This window comes from Condylura cristata, unplaced genomic scaffold (genome assembly GCF_000260355.1).
Source record: "Condylura cristata isolate star-nosed mole 26May11 unplaced genomic scaffold, ConCri1.0 scaffold00013, whole genome shotgun sequence".
NCBI lineage: Eukaryota > Metazoa > Chordata > Mammalia > Eulipotyphla > Talpidae > Condylura > Condylura cristata.
In genome coordinates this window covers 38,858,636-38,874,704 of record NW_004567114.1, presented here as the reverse complement: position 1 = coordinate 38,874,704, position 16,069 = coordinate 38,858,636, and the positions used below count along the sequence as shown (strand labels likewise).

The following is a 16,069-nucleotide window of genomic DNA, read 5'->3' as shown; positions in this document are numbered from 1 at the left end:
AAAAAAAAAAAAAAAAAAGTAAAGAACAGAAGCATCAAAGGGAGGAGGGCTTAGGGGAGGAGTAGGAACAAAAGGGAAGGGAGCACAATGGATTATGGTGGTGGATTCAGATAATAGGTGGCAGGTTGCAATACTGATGGAAGAATTAGAATGTTACCACAATTAAAAGGATAAGTTACTATTTTTTTTAATTATGCATATAAGAACTGGAGTGTATACCAGAGGTGCAGGGGGTGAGAGGATTCACCAGAGAGAGAATGGGGAGAACAGCAAAGATCTACTGAAATACGCTGCTGGGGGGAGCTGTGGGCCAGATACGCAGTCTGCTGTGCTATGTGGGCTAGCTGCAGTGGCAGAGGATAGCTTGATAGCGCTGTCTTTAACTCCTGTGCCACCAGGCAGGCTCCAAGGGTAAATTATTTAAAAAAAAAAAAAAAAAAAAAAACAAATTGGTTAACTCAAAATAGAAATATAGATTCAAATAGGAAAAAAAAATCTTTCCTGTCCCTCTCACCAATGAAAATCTGGTTTTAATGCCCTTCAATGTGCCCTGAAAGTACCTGAGTAGAATGACATATGTAACAAGTCAAGGGGCAGACTTGACTTTGCTGAATAGGTATAAATGACATAAAAACAGATTGATGGTATAGAAGCACTTATCTAAAGGATGACGAAAGTGGAAAACTTCAGAAATAAGGTATTTTCAAATAGAATATTAAATGAGAATATTCCAAAAGTGAGGAAATAGTCTCACTATGAAAGAACACTGGAGTGTGAATATACAAATTTTACAAAAATCAGGTCCAAGATTTCAAACAGTAAAACCAAACTAACTGACTATGCACATGCTTAGACCAGGTCTCCACAAGGGACTGTTTTGTCCCTCGGGATATTTGGTAAATATCAGAAAACGTTACATCTTGGGGCTGCTACCTGCAACAGTGGGTAGAGGGTTCCCCACTAAATGGGGTCAGAAATGCTGCTAAACCTACAATGCACAGGATAGTACTCCATAACAGAATTATGTAATTATCAACAGTGTTGAGGAAAACCCTGATTTAGAAAAAGCAGGGCAAAATGTATTTGGGGAAAAGTGACCTAGTAATAAACCATGTTGCTAGAAATGATATAGATGAAACAAAGTGTTAAAGTATAAAATTCAGCAGTATCAAGGAAGCATATTCATGTTAAATTTCAACAGTGATAATATTTTCTTTAACATAAAAGTTACGCTTTATTTACCACCCCCCAAGACCCCTATTAAAAATGCAACCCACACTTGTAGAAATTTTGAAGTAACTTTAAAATTCTAAAGCAATTTTATGATTCCGCATAAAAATGAAATAATGTGTCCCAGTAAGAAGTTCATTATTCATCCAGTTTAGAGCTTGGGACTTGGGCAATTTCAAAAATTAAATCACCCTCACAGGACAAGCACAATATGTTTAAAGAGAATGGGACACAGGCTCTGAAAGCAATTCCCAGAAAAGAATCCCAAGTAAGTTACTTTGAACAGAAAATACTCTTTTGGATTTACAAAATTTTGGTGTTCTGTTTCATTTTCAGAAAAAAATCACCGCTTTATAGTCTCCTGCTACATTCAAAGTCTGTATCAAGTTAATGCAAGGTTTCATTAATATTATATTTTTACTCTAACAGTAATTTTACTAAACATACATTTTAAATTTAAAGAAATAACTGTACTATTGATAAATTATACTATAATTTGAAACTATTCTTACAGGATTTATGCAGAGGCACTCAGTATTGGTCAAGGAGAAAGGGTCGTATTTGTCTGCGATGACAAGTAGGTCGGGCACAGGATACACTCTCAGCGCATAGTCATAGGCCCAGTACACTGGGCAGACGTGGAGAGGGAGAGGAGTCAGGTGTCCTTGGGATAGGATAGTCTTTACAAACTACAAAAGAAAGATGCAAAACAAACCAGGGCATCTGTAGAAGTTAAAATGGATAACTTAATTTCAAATTAAATATTAATTATCAAATGGACTTAGAAAATTAGAGAAATGATTAGGAAAACTGAATCAGAGCTTTCAGAAACACTGATACATAATGAAGTTAATTTGTGTATTTTGGTGGGAAATTACTCCAGTTAATTGTATAATAAAGGAATTTGCCAATTCTATTCATCTAAAAAATAACTCCATAGCTCAATAATGCCAAGAAAGTCATTTAGCTTACATAATTGTAAGTATCATAAAATAAATACTGAAAGTGCTCTTTAAGATCTACTCCCATGCTTTTCCAATGGGGATACATGTAATTGGGAACAGACAGCAGGGAACCTACAGGATAACCACTACCATCCTGCTAATGTGGAAATGTTATCAGAAATATTTAATAAATACGATGGATTTGGTCTTGGGTCACAATGGTGAGCAGGCCAGCTATTGCAGCATCAAGACGGCGTCTGGTGGGTATTCACAAATGGTACTACAATGCTGCAAGATTCAATAAACTGGGGTTAATGAGAGAGGATACATCTGAGGATGACGGATGTAAAAGACATAAAAAGACTTCCTGAAAACAGCAGAATGTTTCCAATTAAGAGCACTGAATTTGGCCATTGGGCAGCAAATCTTGTCTAAACAGTGAACAAAATATGAGGATAAATTCTACTTTTAACCATATCCAAAAAACGGTTATTCAGGAAAGAAGAGAGAACGGGCAAAAAAATAATCATGTCAAAAATCTGTGGCTGCCACCTGTCCTCAAAATATTTTTAGGAAGTTGACTAAATATACAATTTAAAACTTACTTGAAATTCCTTATGTAAATTATTACTTTAAATAAATATCTACATAAATTACTGGAACAAGAATACAGATACTAACATTCACTAACCAAGCATAGATACATTGTAAAGCACAATGTAATATTTGTGCAATTTATTTATGCATGCATTCATGCTTACTGATCTGGGGTATAGGCCAGAGGTGTGGGGGATGAAAGGATTCACCAGAGACAGAGTGAGGAGCAGAACAGGCAGATTTACTGAAATATACTGCTGAGGGGAGCAGAAGGTGAGACATGAGAGTTCTGCTGCACCATGTGGGTCACCTCCCTGGGTGGATATTGAATTTGTGCAGCAGGAGCTGAGGATAGCTTCGTAGTGCCAGACTTAAACCCCTTGTGCTAGCCAGGAGGCGCTATGTGTGCAATATAAAGGCAAAACAGGAAGCTTCAAAGAAACTTCAGCTTGTCTGGGCCTTCCTCTGCCTACTAGGGGATATGTCAAAGTTGAGAAATATTGATGCAGTAGATTAACTTATGAACAAAACTAATCATGTTATTTTGAATCATAAATAAACATTTAAAAAGGGCAAATTATCAAGTGGCATAACAAAAGTTTATATAATACAACATATGAGATAATTAATGAAGAAAATTTGACTTACATGATTAGGAATATCCCAATTTCTACTAGGAAAACGGACACAGTTCCTGCACATTTTATTCACCAAGTCTTCACGAAAGACAATAATTTCTTGTGTACAATACTGAATTCTGAAATGAAAACAGTTGTTGAATTTGACTTCCATGTAAAAAACTGATAATTTTAATAGTAAGATATTTTATAATACAAAGCCATTCCTACTGCTTGTTACTATGGCAAAAATTTGACCAGGATTTAACTACTGAACCATTCACTTGATAGTTATTTAATAAACTCAGTGTCCAGCACTATTCTAGGGATGAACAAAACAAAAAGATCTCAACCTTCATACATTCTAATGGGGAGAAGGCAGGCACAAAAACTAATAAACATAATAATGTTGAAAAGTTGACTAAATGGGAAAAAGAAAAGTCTAACAGTGATCAACTTGTGGGCAGAGAAGGTTTAAAAGACTTTACATTAAGTATAAAATAGGATGACAGGAACAAGTAGGATCATAATGATGTGTGATCTGAACACAAATTCGGAGAGGAGAGTTACTCAAGCAGATATATAGAGGAACCTCACAGTTTCAGGCAGAAAGAAAGACAGGAGAGACCCTAACCTGGAACATACATGAAGTATCTGAGGAAGAGAAAGGAGGTAGAGTAGTTGGAATAAATGAGGAGGTAGAAGTAGAAGGAGAAGAAATCAAAGGGGTAACAGAGTCAGATCACGCCACAACTTGGACAGAAATGATATGGGCTGTTTCTGAATAACAGGATCAGTAAGGAAATGCACCATTTCTTATGTTTTAAAGGATCACACTGACAGCGTGAAGAACAGACTATTAGGAGGTTATTACAGTAACCCTGGATAAAGATGTTAGAAACTCCTAATAGTAGGGATAAGGGATCAGGTGGCCAGGTCCTAGATATATTTTGAAATCTTCCCTCAAATTTTTGAAGTGCTTCCTGTAAACCTGCAGGTTAGGAAAACCCCAGAGTTTTTTGGCTTGAGCAACTATAATGACAAAGGTGCCATAAACTAAAATTGAGGAAAGTCTACAAAATAGGTAAGAGATGGAATGGAGGGGAGGGGTGGTCAGAAGTTCAGTTTGAAGTTGTCAATTAGACATCCAAAGGCAGATGTGTAGACAACTAGACATGTGAATCTGGAATTTAGGCAAAAGACTGGAAATACAAACAGAAGCTGTCAATACATAGGCAGTATCTAAAGCATGGGACTGGACAGAGTTAGCAAAGGAGTGAATGTAGGCAGAAAAGAGAGGAGAACCAGGGAATAGGGGTGTTCACTCGGCAAGAGCCCTGTGATTACAGTGACTGCACAACCGAGTAAAGGAAAGACCTTTTCATTGTCCCATTGTAACGTTTCTTAAAGGACTTGTAATGACAATATCTATTTTAAAATCTGTATTCTTTAAGTTTCTAAATTCAACAGCAGGACATTATTTAAATATATTTAAATATTTTCAAAGTTTTGAAAAACTTAAAATCTTTTTATTAGTTACCCCAACACAGTCAAAATTTAGAGATAAAATATAAGACTGAAGCTACTTTTTATTTAATTGCATTTTTTTTTAAAGATTGATTTTATTTTTACTTATTCATACGGAACTGGGGTATAGGCTAGAGATGTGGAGGGTGAGAGAATTCACCAAGGACAGAGTGGGGAGCAGAACCAGCAGATCGACAAAGTACACTGCTGACAGGAGCAGCGGGCGGGTCAGGAGAGGTCTGCCAGCCAAGTGGTCACCTCCGGGGCAGGCGGGGATCGAACTCATGCAGAAGCGGCTTAAGTTTCTTAGTGCTGTGCTTTAACCCGATGTGCCACCAGGGAGGGCCTGAAGCTACTTAAAATTTTAAATAAGAGAGAAAGGGGCATAAAATAAAACACTAATGTTTACCTGCAGGGATTAGTTGTAAAAACTGAAAATGGTACTCTCTGTTTGAATTCATTAGTGATGCATTCAGCAAGAGGTGGCCTATAAAAACAATTTATGTGATTCAGGATATATTCCAAATTTAACAAATACCTTTATCGTTGTAAAAATCTAGCTAAAACTTACCTTGGTAGGATAGAACCAAATCCAGGATCCTCTGGGCCAGGCACAAACACAAAACGACTGCTGTAGCAAAACTCAAAATAATTATTAAAAAAATACTCCAACATGAGCCCACCTAAAAACTATTGATAGCCTTTAATTCAATTATGTTTTTTAAATTTAAAATCTGTAATTCATTTTAACAAGTGAACTATTAAAAGCCCCCAACCCTTTCCAGTGCTTCTTTATGTGATAAGAGCCAGGTTCTGTGTCTGCACTGTCCACATATAGAACTTTCTAATGTGAGTCATGGACTGAGCAGTAAACTTTTTTCTATTTTTTTAATTTAATAATTTATTTATTTATATATATTTTACATCGTTCTTTTTTTCTAAGTGTTTGCTTTCAGTGTATTCGCCATGAGTGCCCACCACCAATTCCCCCTGCACCACCCCATCGTCACTTGTGCTCTTCCCACCCTCGCTGTGTTCCCTCTCCCTCCCCTTACCCTGCTGAGTGTCTCTGATCTTGTCTCTGATCTGTAAGTGTCTGTTAATTTTTGTTTTGTTGATATTTTTTCCCCTGGTCCCTTACTTGGTTGCCCTATGTTCCTTCTATAAGTGAAACCATGCGATATTTTTCTTTTTCTTTCTGACTTATTTCACTGAATATAATCTCTTCTAGCCCCATCCATGTTGCTGCAGATAGCATGAGGTTATCTTTTTTGATTGCTGAAAACTTTATTTAACTTTAAATATCTTAAATTTAAAGAGACACATGTGGCCATGACCACCATATTCAAGGTTGCTGCTCTAGGTAGAACCTTAGAGTTATCTCACTAAGAAGTTCAAAGCAAGGTTGAAATTATCACTCTTCCTTTTAATACTTTTTACTGTAGATCTCTAGTAAAACAAATACTATCATGACATGAAGACAATTTTATCTCTTAACTATGCTAATTTCCACAAACTTTTCTTCCATTCATTTCCTGATAGTCTCTGACTAACCGATAAGGTAGGATCCATTTTTTAATTTTTTTACACAACTGTTTAAATAAAAAATATAGCAGTAGAAATCATTACCTTTGGTGAATGCTTGGATATTCACATATTATGTCTGCCAAAGATTTTAGGGACTCTGTAATTTTAAAGGAATATTAAATTTTAGTTTGCATATAGTGCATACGAAAATCAGATTATATCAGATCATGTAGCTATAACTACATCTTTTTGAAAGAAATTAAAATATTATATATTTTTTTACTGTTAATCTTCTTAGCATTTTAGTTTCTATCATTATAAACTAAATTAGACATCAGACCTTAATTAGGTATTAGATATTAGACATTACCTAAATTAAATAGACACTAATACCTTTCAAAGCCTTAACTTGATTTTTTCCATATGGTGCAGATGAGAAATTGCCACATAGTATAAAGCAAGTTGGAGGTGCTGGTGAGTAACCTAAAAATAAAGGAACAAACATCACTTTTCTAGTTTAGAAATCAGGTCAAAGCTCCCTTAACCATGAGTTTTTAATAATACAAATTTACTATTTTAGTAATAAGAAGCTAGCAACTTATTAGAAAACAAACATCAGTAATACCAGCTCTCATTTTAGTGGCTATTATGTGCTATATCTTGAAATATTTAATTAATCCTCACAACATCTCTACAAATTGAGAGATTATTATACTGTAACTTAAAAAGCTTCTATTAGACTGCAAAGACCAAGTTCTTATCTATTCTGATAGTATACTTAGGAATAATTCTTACTTATGAACACACACACACACACATACTGTTTTCAAATGTAAAGATTTGTCTTTAAGATGAACTTTAAAGTATCTTACTGCTAAAAAATACCTTACTGCTGAATTAACTTTAAGGAAAACATATACTCAGACACTTAAAAAAGAATTGAATTTTAAGACGTAAACCCTCATAAGGATTCAAAAAACAATAGAAACTATGATAACTTACCAGAAAACATGGTGTGAAGTTTTTCCATTACTTCTACTCTGTCCAACCAAACATCAGACATAAACACAAACATGGCATCTTTATTCTCATCTTCTAGTTGTTTTAATTTTGTAGAAGTTTTCACAGATGTAGTTGAAGGCCCTCCAAAAAAATTAATATTTCCATAGTATGCCCTAGGTAATTATAAGATATTTATTACCTTCTATGCTATATTCTGTTGGAGACAAATTTCTTTCTGTGATGCTGAGGCTTATGTCAGGGTATATACTTAATTGAAGTTACCACACAATTATATCAACTACTGCATCTCTTTGAAAAGCACAGGGTTATATGGCTAAAATCATACTTTTGAAAATGCCACGCTCAGTCGGTGGCAACCTGATGACAGCTTCCATATGTGAGTACCCACATGGATCAAACCGTGTGCTTAAGGGCTTTCTGCGCAGTCCCTCTCTTAGTCCTACTGTGGCAGGCATGGGACTGTCATTTGAGGAGAGTTAAGAGTTGAGTAATTTAAATTTGTGTTAAATGCCACAAATTTACTGGGAGCAGAAATGTGTTTTTTTTCCCAAGATTTCTACTCTACTCATGCTGCAGTAGAAAAGTAGCCGAATGACTATTTGCTTTTTGTAATCGCAAATACAAATTAGAAAACGTAAAGGCACAAAAAAGAACCACCAAACATATAAAAAATGTAAAGATACTTTATAAACAAATATGAATGTAAAGAAATATGTATATGATCCTCAAGTATTACTCAAGTATTAATATTCAGAGTGCTTTAGTGGTCATCATAGATGTACAGAGAATAGGGAGAGATGTGTAAGACCCTGCAATACTGAGCTGCTCAGGAAATTGCTGAGCAGGAAGGCAGTATAGAGCCTGCCTTCTGTTTCAGCCTCCCGTGGAGAGGCACAGATGCCACTAGGGAGCAATGCAGGAAGCTGAGGCACTGGGGCTCTTGGCAAGGTCTGCAAACCCGCCCTGGTACCTGGTAGTGGGACAGCCGCACTTCCCATGAACCTAAATATTTCCTCTTTTGTGAAAAAAGAAACAAGAATCTACCAAGATGAGTTTAGTTTTCATTAAGGATTTAAGATGATAATATATCTGAGAGACATATCTATATGTACATATTTTCCTTTAGAACAATTGTTCAGTGTTCCCTAATGGAGTGTTTGCAGTAATGTTCTAGAACATAACAACTATAACAAGAACTGACTCTAACATCAATGTTAACACATTAATATACAGATCTATATTCTCTTTTTTTGACACTACAGATAAAGTAAGACTGGCAGATTGAATATCTTTCCTGTTAAAGTCAAAGTACAGAGATGCTATTACAATTAATCTGGAGTCAATCTAGTTTTCTGTTACATATAAAGTTTGGCCTAACTCTTATTTTCCACTACTCTCTGAATGCTAGCACAGAAACTGTAGTCTTGTTATATATGAGCAATGACAGATATACATTTATTACTGATGTACATTATTACTGCCCATATTACAAAATTCTTACAAAGCTTAAGTCAAATGTTTTTATACCTGGTAGTACTAGAGGGTTCAGTAGGTGGAAATCCAAAGGCATTGACATGAAATATTTGATCTTCAAACCAACCTGGACAAAGATAAGTAGCAAATCACTTTTGTTTGATCAATTCTTGCTTGAAAGAGCAAAACTAAGGTACACAAAATAATACTAGCTATTCTCTCATCCCCTGTCAATTAACTACAGCAGTTAATGGCCTAGCTATATGTAACAGCTTCAGATCCAGAAATGAAAAAATAATTAAAGAGAAGTAGGTTCACATGTGAAACTTCACTTTAATTTTATAGTGTAAGTTAGAGTACAGACAGATGAGGAACACAGATAGGGAAATGTTTCATTTTATTAACCTAAGTAAAATCTGGGCTGTTTTTTGTTTCAACTTTATTGTGATACAATTCAAATACTATCCAATTTACCCTTTAAAAATGTACAATTCTGGGCCTCTCTGGTGGCGAAGGGGTTAAAGTCTCAGCACTATCAAGATATAGCCAGCCTCAGAGCTTGAGTTTGATCCCACCAAGAGATCTGACCGGCATGCTGCAGCAGACCTCTCCTGTCTCCAGACCTCTCCTGTCTCCCCGATGCTCCTCTCAGCAGGGCATTTCAGCAGATCTGCCTGTTCTGCTCTCTACTCTGCCTTTGGCGCTTCATCTTACTCTCCATACCTCTGGCTTATAACCTAGCTCTTATATGAATAAATAAATAAAAATAAATCTTTTTTAAAAAATGTACAATTCATGGTTTTGAGTATATTCACAAGTTGTACAACACTAATCTCAGAATATTACATCATCCCCCATAAGAAAACCCATGCCCTTTAGCAGTGTAAGAGTTATTTTATATTGTCAAAAATATGCTCTTGTAGTCAATGTTCTCCCAAATAATATCATATTGACAAATATTAATCAATGTCAAAATGATTTTAGTATAAAATGATGAGATTGACTGGAAGGTACTGACTTACCTTCTGCTAAGACAAAGCACGACTCTGTATATAAGCCACTATGGAACTGGTACACAACAGTTAAGAAAAATAACCTAGTTCTACAACTAAGACAGTGATAAAGTCAATGCATATAATTTCTAAATAATAAATCTTGTCACATTTGAAATTGTGAATAGACCACTGTTTAAAAGTTTTATGATAAATGTCCCCATGTCTGATTCTAAGATGTAGCCTGGTAATACTGATGGTATAGATCATTCTTTCATGTTATAATAAACTTCCTTAATGATTTCTCTAGATCCTCCAGAATCTCTAAGGGAAATTAAAGTTGTCTCTACAAGAATTATGTCACTAAATCCCTATACCACAGCTATACAGAGGTTACACTGGAAATTCAAATAGTTATATTTCCCCAATATTTATAACAGATTTTTTAAAAAGTAAAGGATATAGCTTTACTAAGATCCAGTTGTACTGTTCCTGTAGGGTCTTCAAGAAAAAATTTGCCCTAAAAAAAAAAAAAACCACAAAGGAAACAAACACCTTTGTGTAAAAGTGAATACTATGACAAAAATAACTGAAATACTGATGATTTTGACAATAGAATATAGTAGAGTACAGCAGATTTTTTTTTAATCAGCAATTCTTTGTCTAGGTCTTTCCATTTACAAATCTTGTGATTTCAGACTCATCACTAAATTGGGACTCAGATTCCTCATAAGTACCCAGGAAGCAACTGCTCTAGATAAAAAGATGGCAAGAGAGACACTTGCTGGCTGCCATAAAATGACCCCTCCAGACACCTTTGTATGAGAGAGTAAACAGTGTCTCCAAAGAACCAGGATATGGCCTGCAACTTTTCTTGTTCAGCAAGTCAGTTCTCTGTTTAATCAAAGGTTACTGGTGGACTAATTTCAGGCCATGCAAACTAACCAGTCTATATTAGATGTTACTTCCTGATGTCAACTCAAGGAAAAGAATAGCAATGAAAAAATGACTTAAGACTGAGTTAGGGGTCTTCAATGAAGACTATGTTCCTGTTCCCTTTTTAGAAATGCTATATGTAACCAACATCTCATCAAGTGATGGATGAAATAAAAATTTGATCTTCATTAAGTTTAGCTTACCTCCTTTAACTGGGTTATCATTCCAAGAACAATCACATCTCCAATTTTGGTTGTACTACCCAGTAAGGTTTCTATTGTTTTAAGCTAAAATAAAAAAATAAATAAATCCTTAGAGATTGAAAATAGCTTCTTTTAAGAAAATAATCTTTATTTGGTTCACCCTGGTGGTGCAGCAGGTTGGACCATAGCACAGAGAAGCTGGCCACAGCTGCTGCAGTGAGAGCAGGATCCCCCCCACCCTGGAGCTGACCCACATGGCATGGCAACCCTCTCCTGACTCGCCCACTGCTCCCCTCAGCAGTGTACTTCATCGATCTGCTCCCCACTGTCTCTGATGAATTCTCTCACAGTTCCGTACCTTTGTATGCATAAATAGATAAACAGGTAGGTAGGTAGATAGATAAATAAATAAATCTTTTTTTAAAAAGAAGATCTTTTTAAAATAAATTTTGAGTGCATGTTATAGCGTTGACATCTACGTTCTGGTCAAAAATGAAATAAAACTTAGAAAACATAATTTTGTCCTACACAAAGCTAAAATAAAGTAAGCTAAAATAACTCTACCATGGCTTGGAAGAATTATACCTAAAGAAATATCATGTCAACTGAGAATGTAACCAGTGACTAATAATATTTCATACCATACAATTTTGCATAATGATAGAACATTTATTTCTAAATTTGTAGGACTTGGGACCCAGGGCATGAATCTTACTAAAGGTAGACATGCATAGGTCAGTTAGCTAATTAAATAGCTAAAGGAGTCAGTGGTTCATTTTCACTTAAAATTCGGTAAGTTGAGCCTCCCTGGTTGAGCAAGGGGAAAGTCTCAGCACTATGAAGCTATTGCCAGCCACTGCAGGAGTTCGATCCTTGGCCAGGGAGCTGACCCACATGGCACAGCAGACCTTTCCTTTCTCACCCACTGCTCCTCTCATCAGTGTGTATCAATAGATCTGCCTGTTCTGCTCCTCACTCTGTCTCTGATGAATTCTCTCACCCCTGCATCTCTGGCCTACACACCAGCTCCTATATGCATAAAAAAAATAAATCATTTTTTAAAAATTCAATAAATTATTATATATAAATTTTTAAAATTCAATAAATTAGGACCTTCCTGATGGCCTAGGGGTTAAAAGTCTCAGTGCTATCATTGCCACTGCTTGAGTTCAATCCCCAGCTAGGAAGCTAATCTACCTATAGCACAGCAGATATCTCCTGCCTTATCTTTGGCTGCCCACTCTGTCCCTGGTGAATCCTCTCAACACCTGCACCTCTGGCCTACATCCCAGCTCTTCTACACAAAATAAATAAATAGTTAATAAATTAGAATTAAGCAATAAATTTTAACCTTATATAGTTACACCTTCAAATAACTATGATAAATTTTAACCTGGAATTTGTTTCCGCTTTCATCAGGATGAGAACCTATCACTGGAGGAGTGAATAATTCATGTCTGTGTGTCCGCTATAAAAAAGAAAGATTCACATGAATTACTAAAGCAGGTATTTAAATGGAAGATACCCTGATGAAACAGGGTAGTAATTAACATTACTATTATATATTTCAACAACTTTGAAAATTCACATGATTTAATATACAAGTATCTAGAAATGTAATTTTAAAAATGAAAAAAACATGTAAACAAAGACCTATTGTGTACCTGGCAGCAGCATAATCTGGACTGAGGATATGATAACAAACCAAGTTGCCATCCTCAGAGCACAAGTGTTAGTCAGAAGTGTGACCCAGCCACAAACAATAAAGGACCCTGGGCAAAGGGAGCATTCAATGAGATCCTAAATTATAAATAAGACTTTGCTGTAAGAAACAAAAGGAGGCTGAGATAAGTTGTCAGGCAAAGGAAGAGATGCATCAAGATAAAAGTTACGAAGTATTTAGGAAGTGAGATAAGTTTGGCACAGCTGGAACAAGACTGAATGTCAGACAAAGTAAGAGGTTACCTGGGGTACCTATTTGGGGAACCATCCCTCCCCTACTATAGGTAGTGCCCTACTCCCTTCTACAGAAGGGCAACCAATTCCTAGTTATCGCTACACATTTGACAATTCACAGTTCTAGCTTCATTCTAAAAAAGTAAGATTGAGCGATTTCATTGAGTTTTGGAAATTTTACAAGTTGAAGATGGAAAACTGAACTGCATTTTCGCCAGGATTTGCTGTTTTATTTCTGTAATGGGAAGAATGCATGGCAAGCTTGTGAAAAGTCACATAAAGTTTATGGTTACAATGCTCTACAAGAATGTGAGTGCCAATGATGGTTCATGAAATTCTGTGCTGGAGATTTTAATCTCAACAATGTCTTCCTTGTCTGAAACCATCTCTTTTTTGTCCCCCAACTTACCTGGTGCAAAATAGTGTATCGTTCACGAAATACTTCTGCTTTATCTCTGGCTGTTCCAAATAAACTTGGTGCAGGGTGGTCGGTCATTGAAAGACTGGAAAAAAATGGCATAAGGAATGGCAGCGTAAAAACAAAACATAGCAGTGTGCTCTCTGGAAAAGAAGAAGCTCTTCTGCATTTCACAATATGTGTCAATCAAACTATCACAGTACATGTCCTGAAGTTATAGAGTATGTATACCAATTATTTCTTATTACATTTGGAATAAAAATTTTAATGCAAATCTAAAAATAGCTTAAAATCAAGCTGGTATACTTACGGAAGAAATTTTTTTCTTTCTGAGTTGTACACAAAGCGTGGACTATCAAAGGCACCAATGATATTGAAAATATGTTCTCTGAAAAACATCCCACAAAAACACAAACTTGATTTATTTAAACACAAATATTCTAGGTGAACATAAAACTTGTATTATAATCTTATACATACATACTAGCTACAGGTCATGCACAGAATTTCTTATAGTGTCATAATATGGAGGTAAAATTTTCCTTTCAAGAATATTGCTCATACTTGCTGCTCATACTGTCTGTAGGTAAATAATACCCTTCTCTAATACTGTAAGTATCAAGAATATAACCAGAACCTCAGAGATTCTTTTTCTATTTTAGATCTTTTCCTAGAATGCTTCTGTATAATATTTTGCAAACAAAAATAAAGTTTTCTAATTTAAAAAGTTATTTGTTGAAAAGAATATTAATTAAAAGCAACATCTTAAAGAAATCTCTCCCCATATGTACTACTTTTATGAAATTAGAAAAGGAATTATAATATGGCTTTTTTTGCAGTTTAATAGAAACAATAATAGTATATTGTTTTTCCAATATAATTCAGGGACCTCTCTGGTGGCTTAAGGGGTTAAAGCACAGCACTACGAACCTAGCCACAGCCACTGCAGCACACGTTCCATCCCCCACCAGAGAGCTGATATAGACGGCTAGCAGACCTCTCTGGTCTCACCCACTGCTCCTATTTTGGTCAATCTGCTTGCTCTGTTACCCACTCTGTCTCTAGTAAAGCCCCGCACCCACCACACCTCTGGCCTGTACCCCAGTTCTTGTATGCACAGATAAATAATTAAAAAAAAAAAGAAAATCATTCAAATAAATTAAATATAAAAAATATAAATTGACTAAAACAAAAAAATTACTTTCCAGTAATTTTTAAAACACAAAATATTATTTAAGTGTTCCAGGAAAAGGTCTAAAATAGAAAAAGAACCCCTGAGATTCTAGCTATCTTCTTGATACTTAGAGAAGGATATCATTTACCTACAGTATTAATAAAATAACCATGTTTGAAAGGTTTTAAAAAAATCCACAACTTTTCAACTTTTAAAATTCCATAATTAGCTCCCCAAATGAAAACATTCAAAACAAGTTCATGCTACTAGTAGGTAGCGCTAAGTACAGAGTCACAGAGAAGTAGAAGGCTTGAAAACCTGGATTCCAGACACAGCTCCACCAATATTTGGTGGATCAATCTCAGAAAGTTATTAACTTGTCATGTCATTTCTCTACTACAAAAAGGAGAGTCTCTCTTGTGCTTATAGGATGACTTTCTGATGACTGAAGTTGCAAAGACTATTTACCGTAACTTCAGTCCCCAATGGACCTAAACCCTGGATAAGTGTAGTGTATAAACAGCTTGTCAGAAACAATGGCTAAGTAATTCCTATTTTAGCATTTGATATAATCATTTTGAATTTGTACTGACAGCTATAGGAACCTGTGAGTACTCCAGTATGGAAAATAATGAGTTTGCAAAGATTAAATTTAAATTCCTCAGTCTCTCTCTTAGTGACTTCAATAAATTCTGACAGGGAAAAAGATTAAAACTACTGACCAAAAATAAAGGTAATGATTTATTATAGTGATGCCCCCAAATAGGGAAATACTGTTAAAGGTGAATCTGTCTCTCTATATTTTCCCCCAAGTAAACTCTATGAATTTGGAAAGAAGTATCATCTTCACAGAAGGAATAAAAAGAGGGGACATTCATGGGGAAAAAAAACCTGACTATCTGTCATGCTGTAACAGCATGTGGTAGAGGAAAGAGTTATAAAACTGAAGATTTACCCTCATTTACCATTTACCACAAAATTGGAGTTAAGTCCCTGAACTTCTCTTGACTCAGCACTTTGCCAAGAGCAATAGCAAAGCATACTTTTGAATATTTACATTCATAGAGTCAGACTGCAAAGTCAGATAGGTTTGTTAAATGGTAAAACTTAGCAGTGGTACAATCTTAGGAAAAAGATAGGAAAGCTGAATCATTTAACAATCAGGCTGATAATGTAGGTTAAAATGACCCTGTAAGATATAGCCATTATAGAAATATTGACCAGTAATTATTAAGAAGCTAATGCTTAAGAATTATGACAAATATAATTATTAAGAAAATAATCTAAAATAAGCACTACATAATCTCTCCATAGGGGCAGGGGGGTTGTTTTAGCCACATACCTAGTCTCATCTACAGACTGACTGCATTCCTGAACTGCTGCTTCCACGACAGGCCGTTCAATCATGTTTGATGACACTGAAAAGAGAATTTCAAAGTCATATTTTTTTTT

At 35.4% G+C, this 16,069-nt stretch overlaps 1 protein-coding gene across 2 annotated transcripts in view; it reads right to left on the bottom strand.

Annotated features, from left to right (window-relative positions):
* Positions 1-16,069, bottom strand: part of POLE2 (polymerase (DNA directed), epsilon 2, accessory subunit) — a 36,722-nt gene that overhangs the window by 13,356 nt on the left and 7,297 nt on the right. Inside the window, exons 3-17 of one of the 2 annotated variants that reach the window (XM_004681896.1) lie at positions 15,960-16,035; positions 13,754-13,831; positions 13,435-13,528; positions 12,463-12,537; positions 11,070-11,153; positions 10,394-10,450; positions 9,961-10,009; positions 8,993-9,065; positions 7,445-7,617; positions 6,836-6,925; positions 6,545-6,599; positions 5,487-5,546; positions 5,325-5,402; positions 3,420-3,528; positions 1,743-1,919 (exon numbers count right to left, since the gene is read on the bottom strand). In XM_004681896.1, coding sequence (XP_004681953.1) covers positions 1,743-1,919; positions 3,420-3,528; positions 5,325-5,402; positions 5,487-5,546; positions 6,545-6,599; positions 6,836-6,925; positions 7,445-7,617; positions 8,993-9,065; positions 9,961-10,009; positions 10,394-10,450; positions 11,070-11,153; positions 12,463-12,537; positions 13,435-13,528; positions 13,754-13,831; positions 15,960-16,035 — 1,328 coding nt within the window. The remainder of the gene's footprint in view (positions 1-1,742; positions 1,920-3,419; positions 3,529-5,324; positions 5,403-5,486; positions 5,547-6,544; positions 6,600-6,835; positions 6,926-7,444; positions 7,618-8,992; positions 9,066-9,960; positions 10,010-10,393; positions 10,451-11,069; positions 11,154-12,462; positions 12,538-13,434; positions 13,529-13,753; positions 13,832-15,959; positions 16,036-16,069) is intronic. The other variant, XM_004681897.1, reaches the window with a different exon arrangement.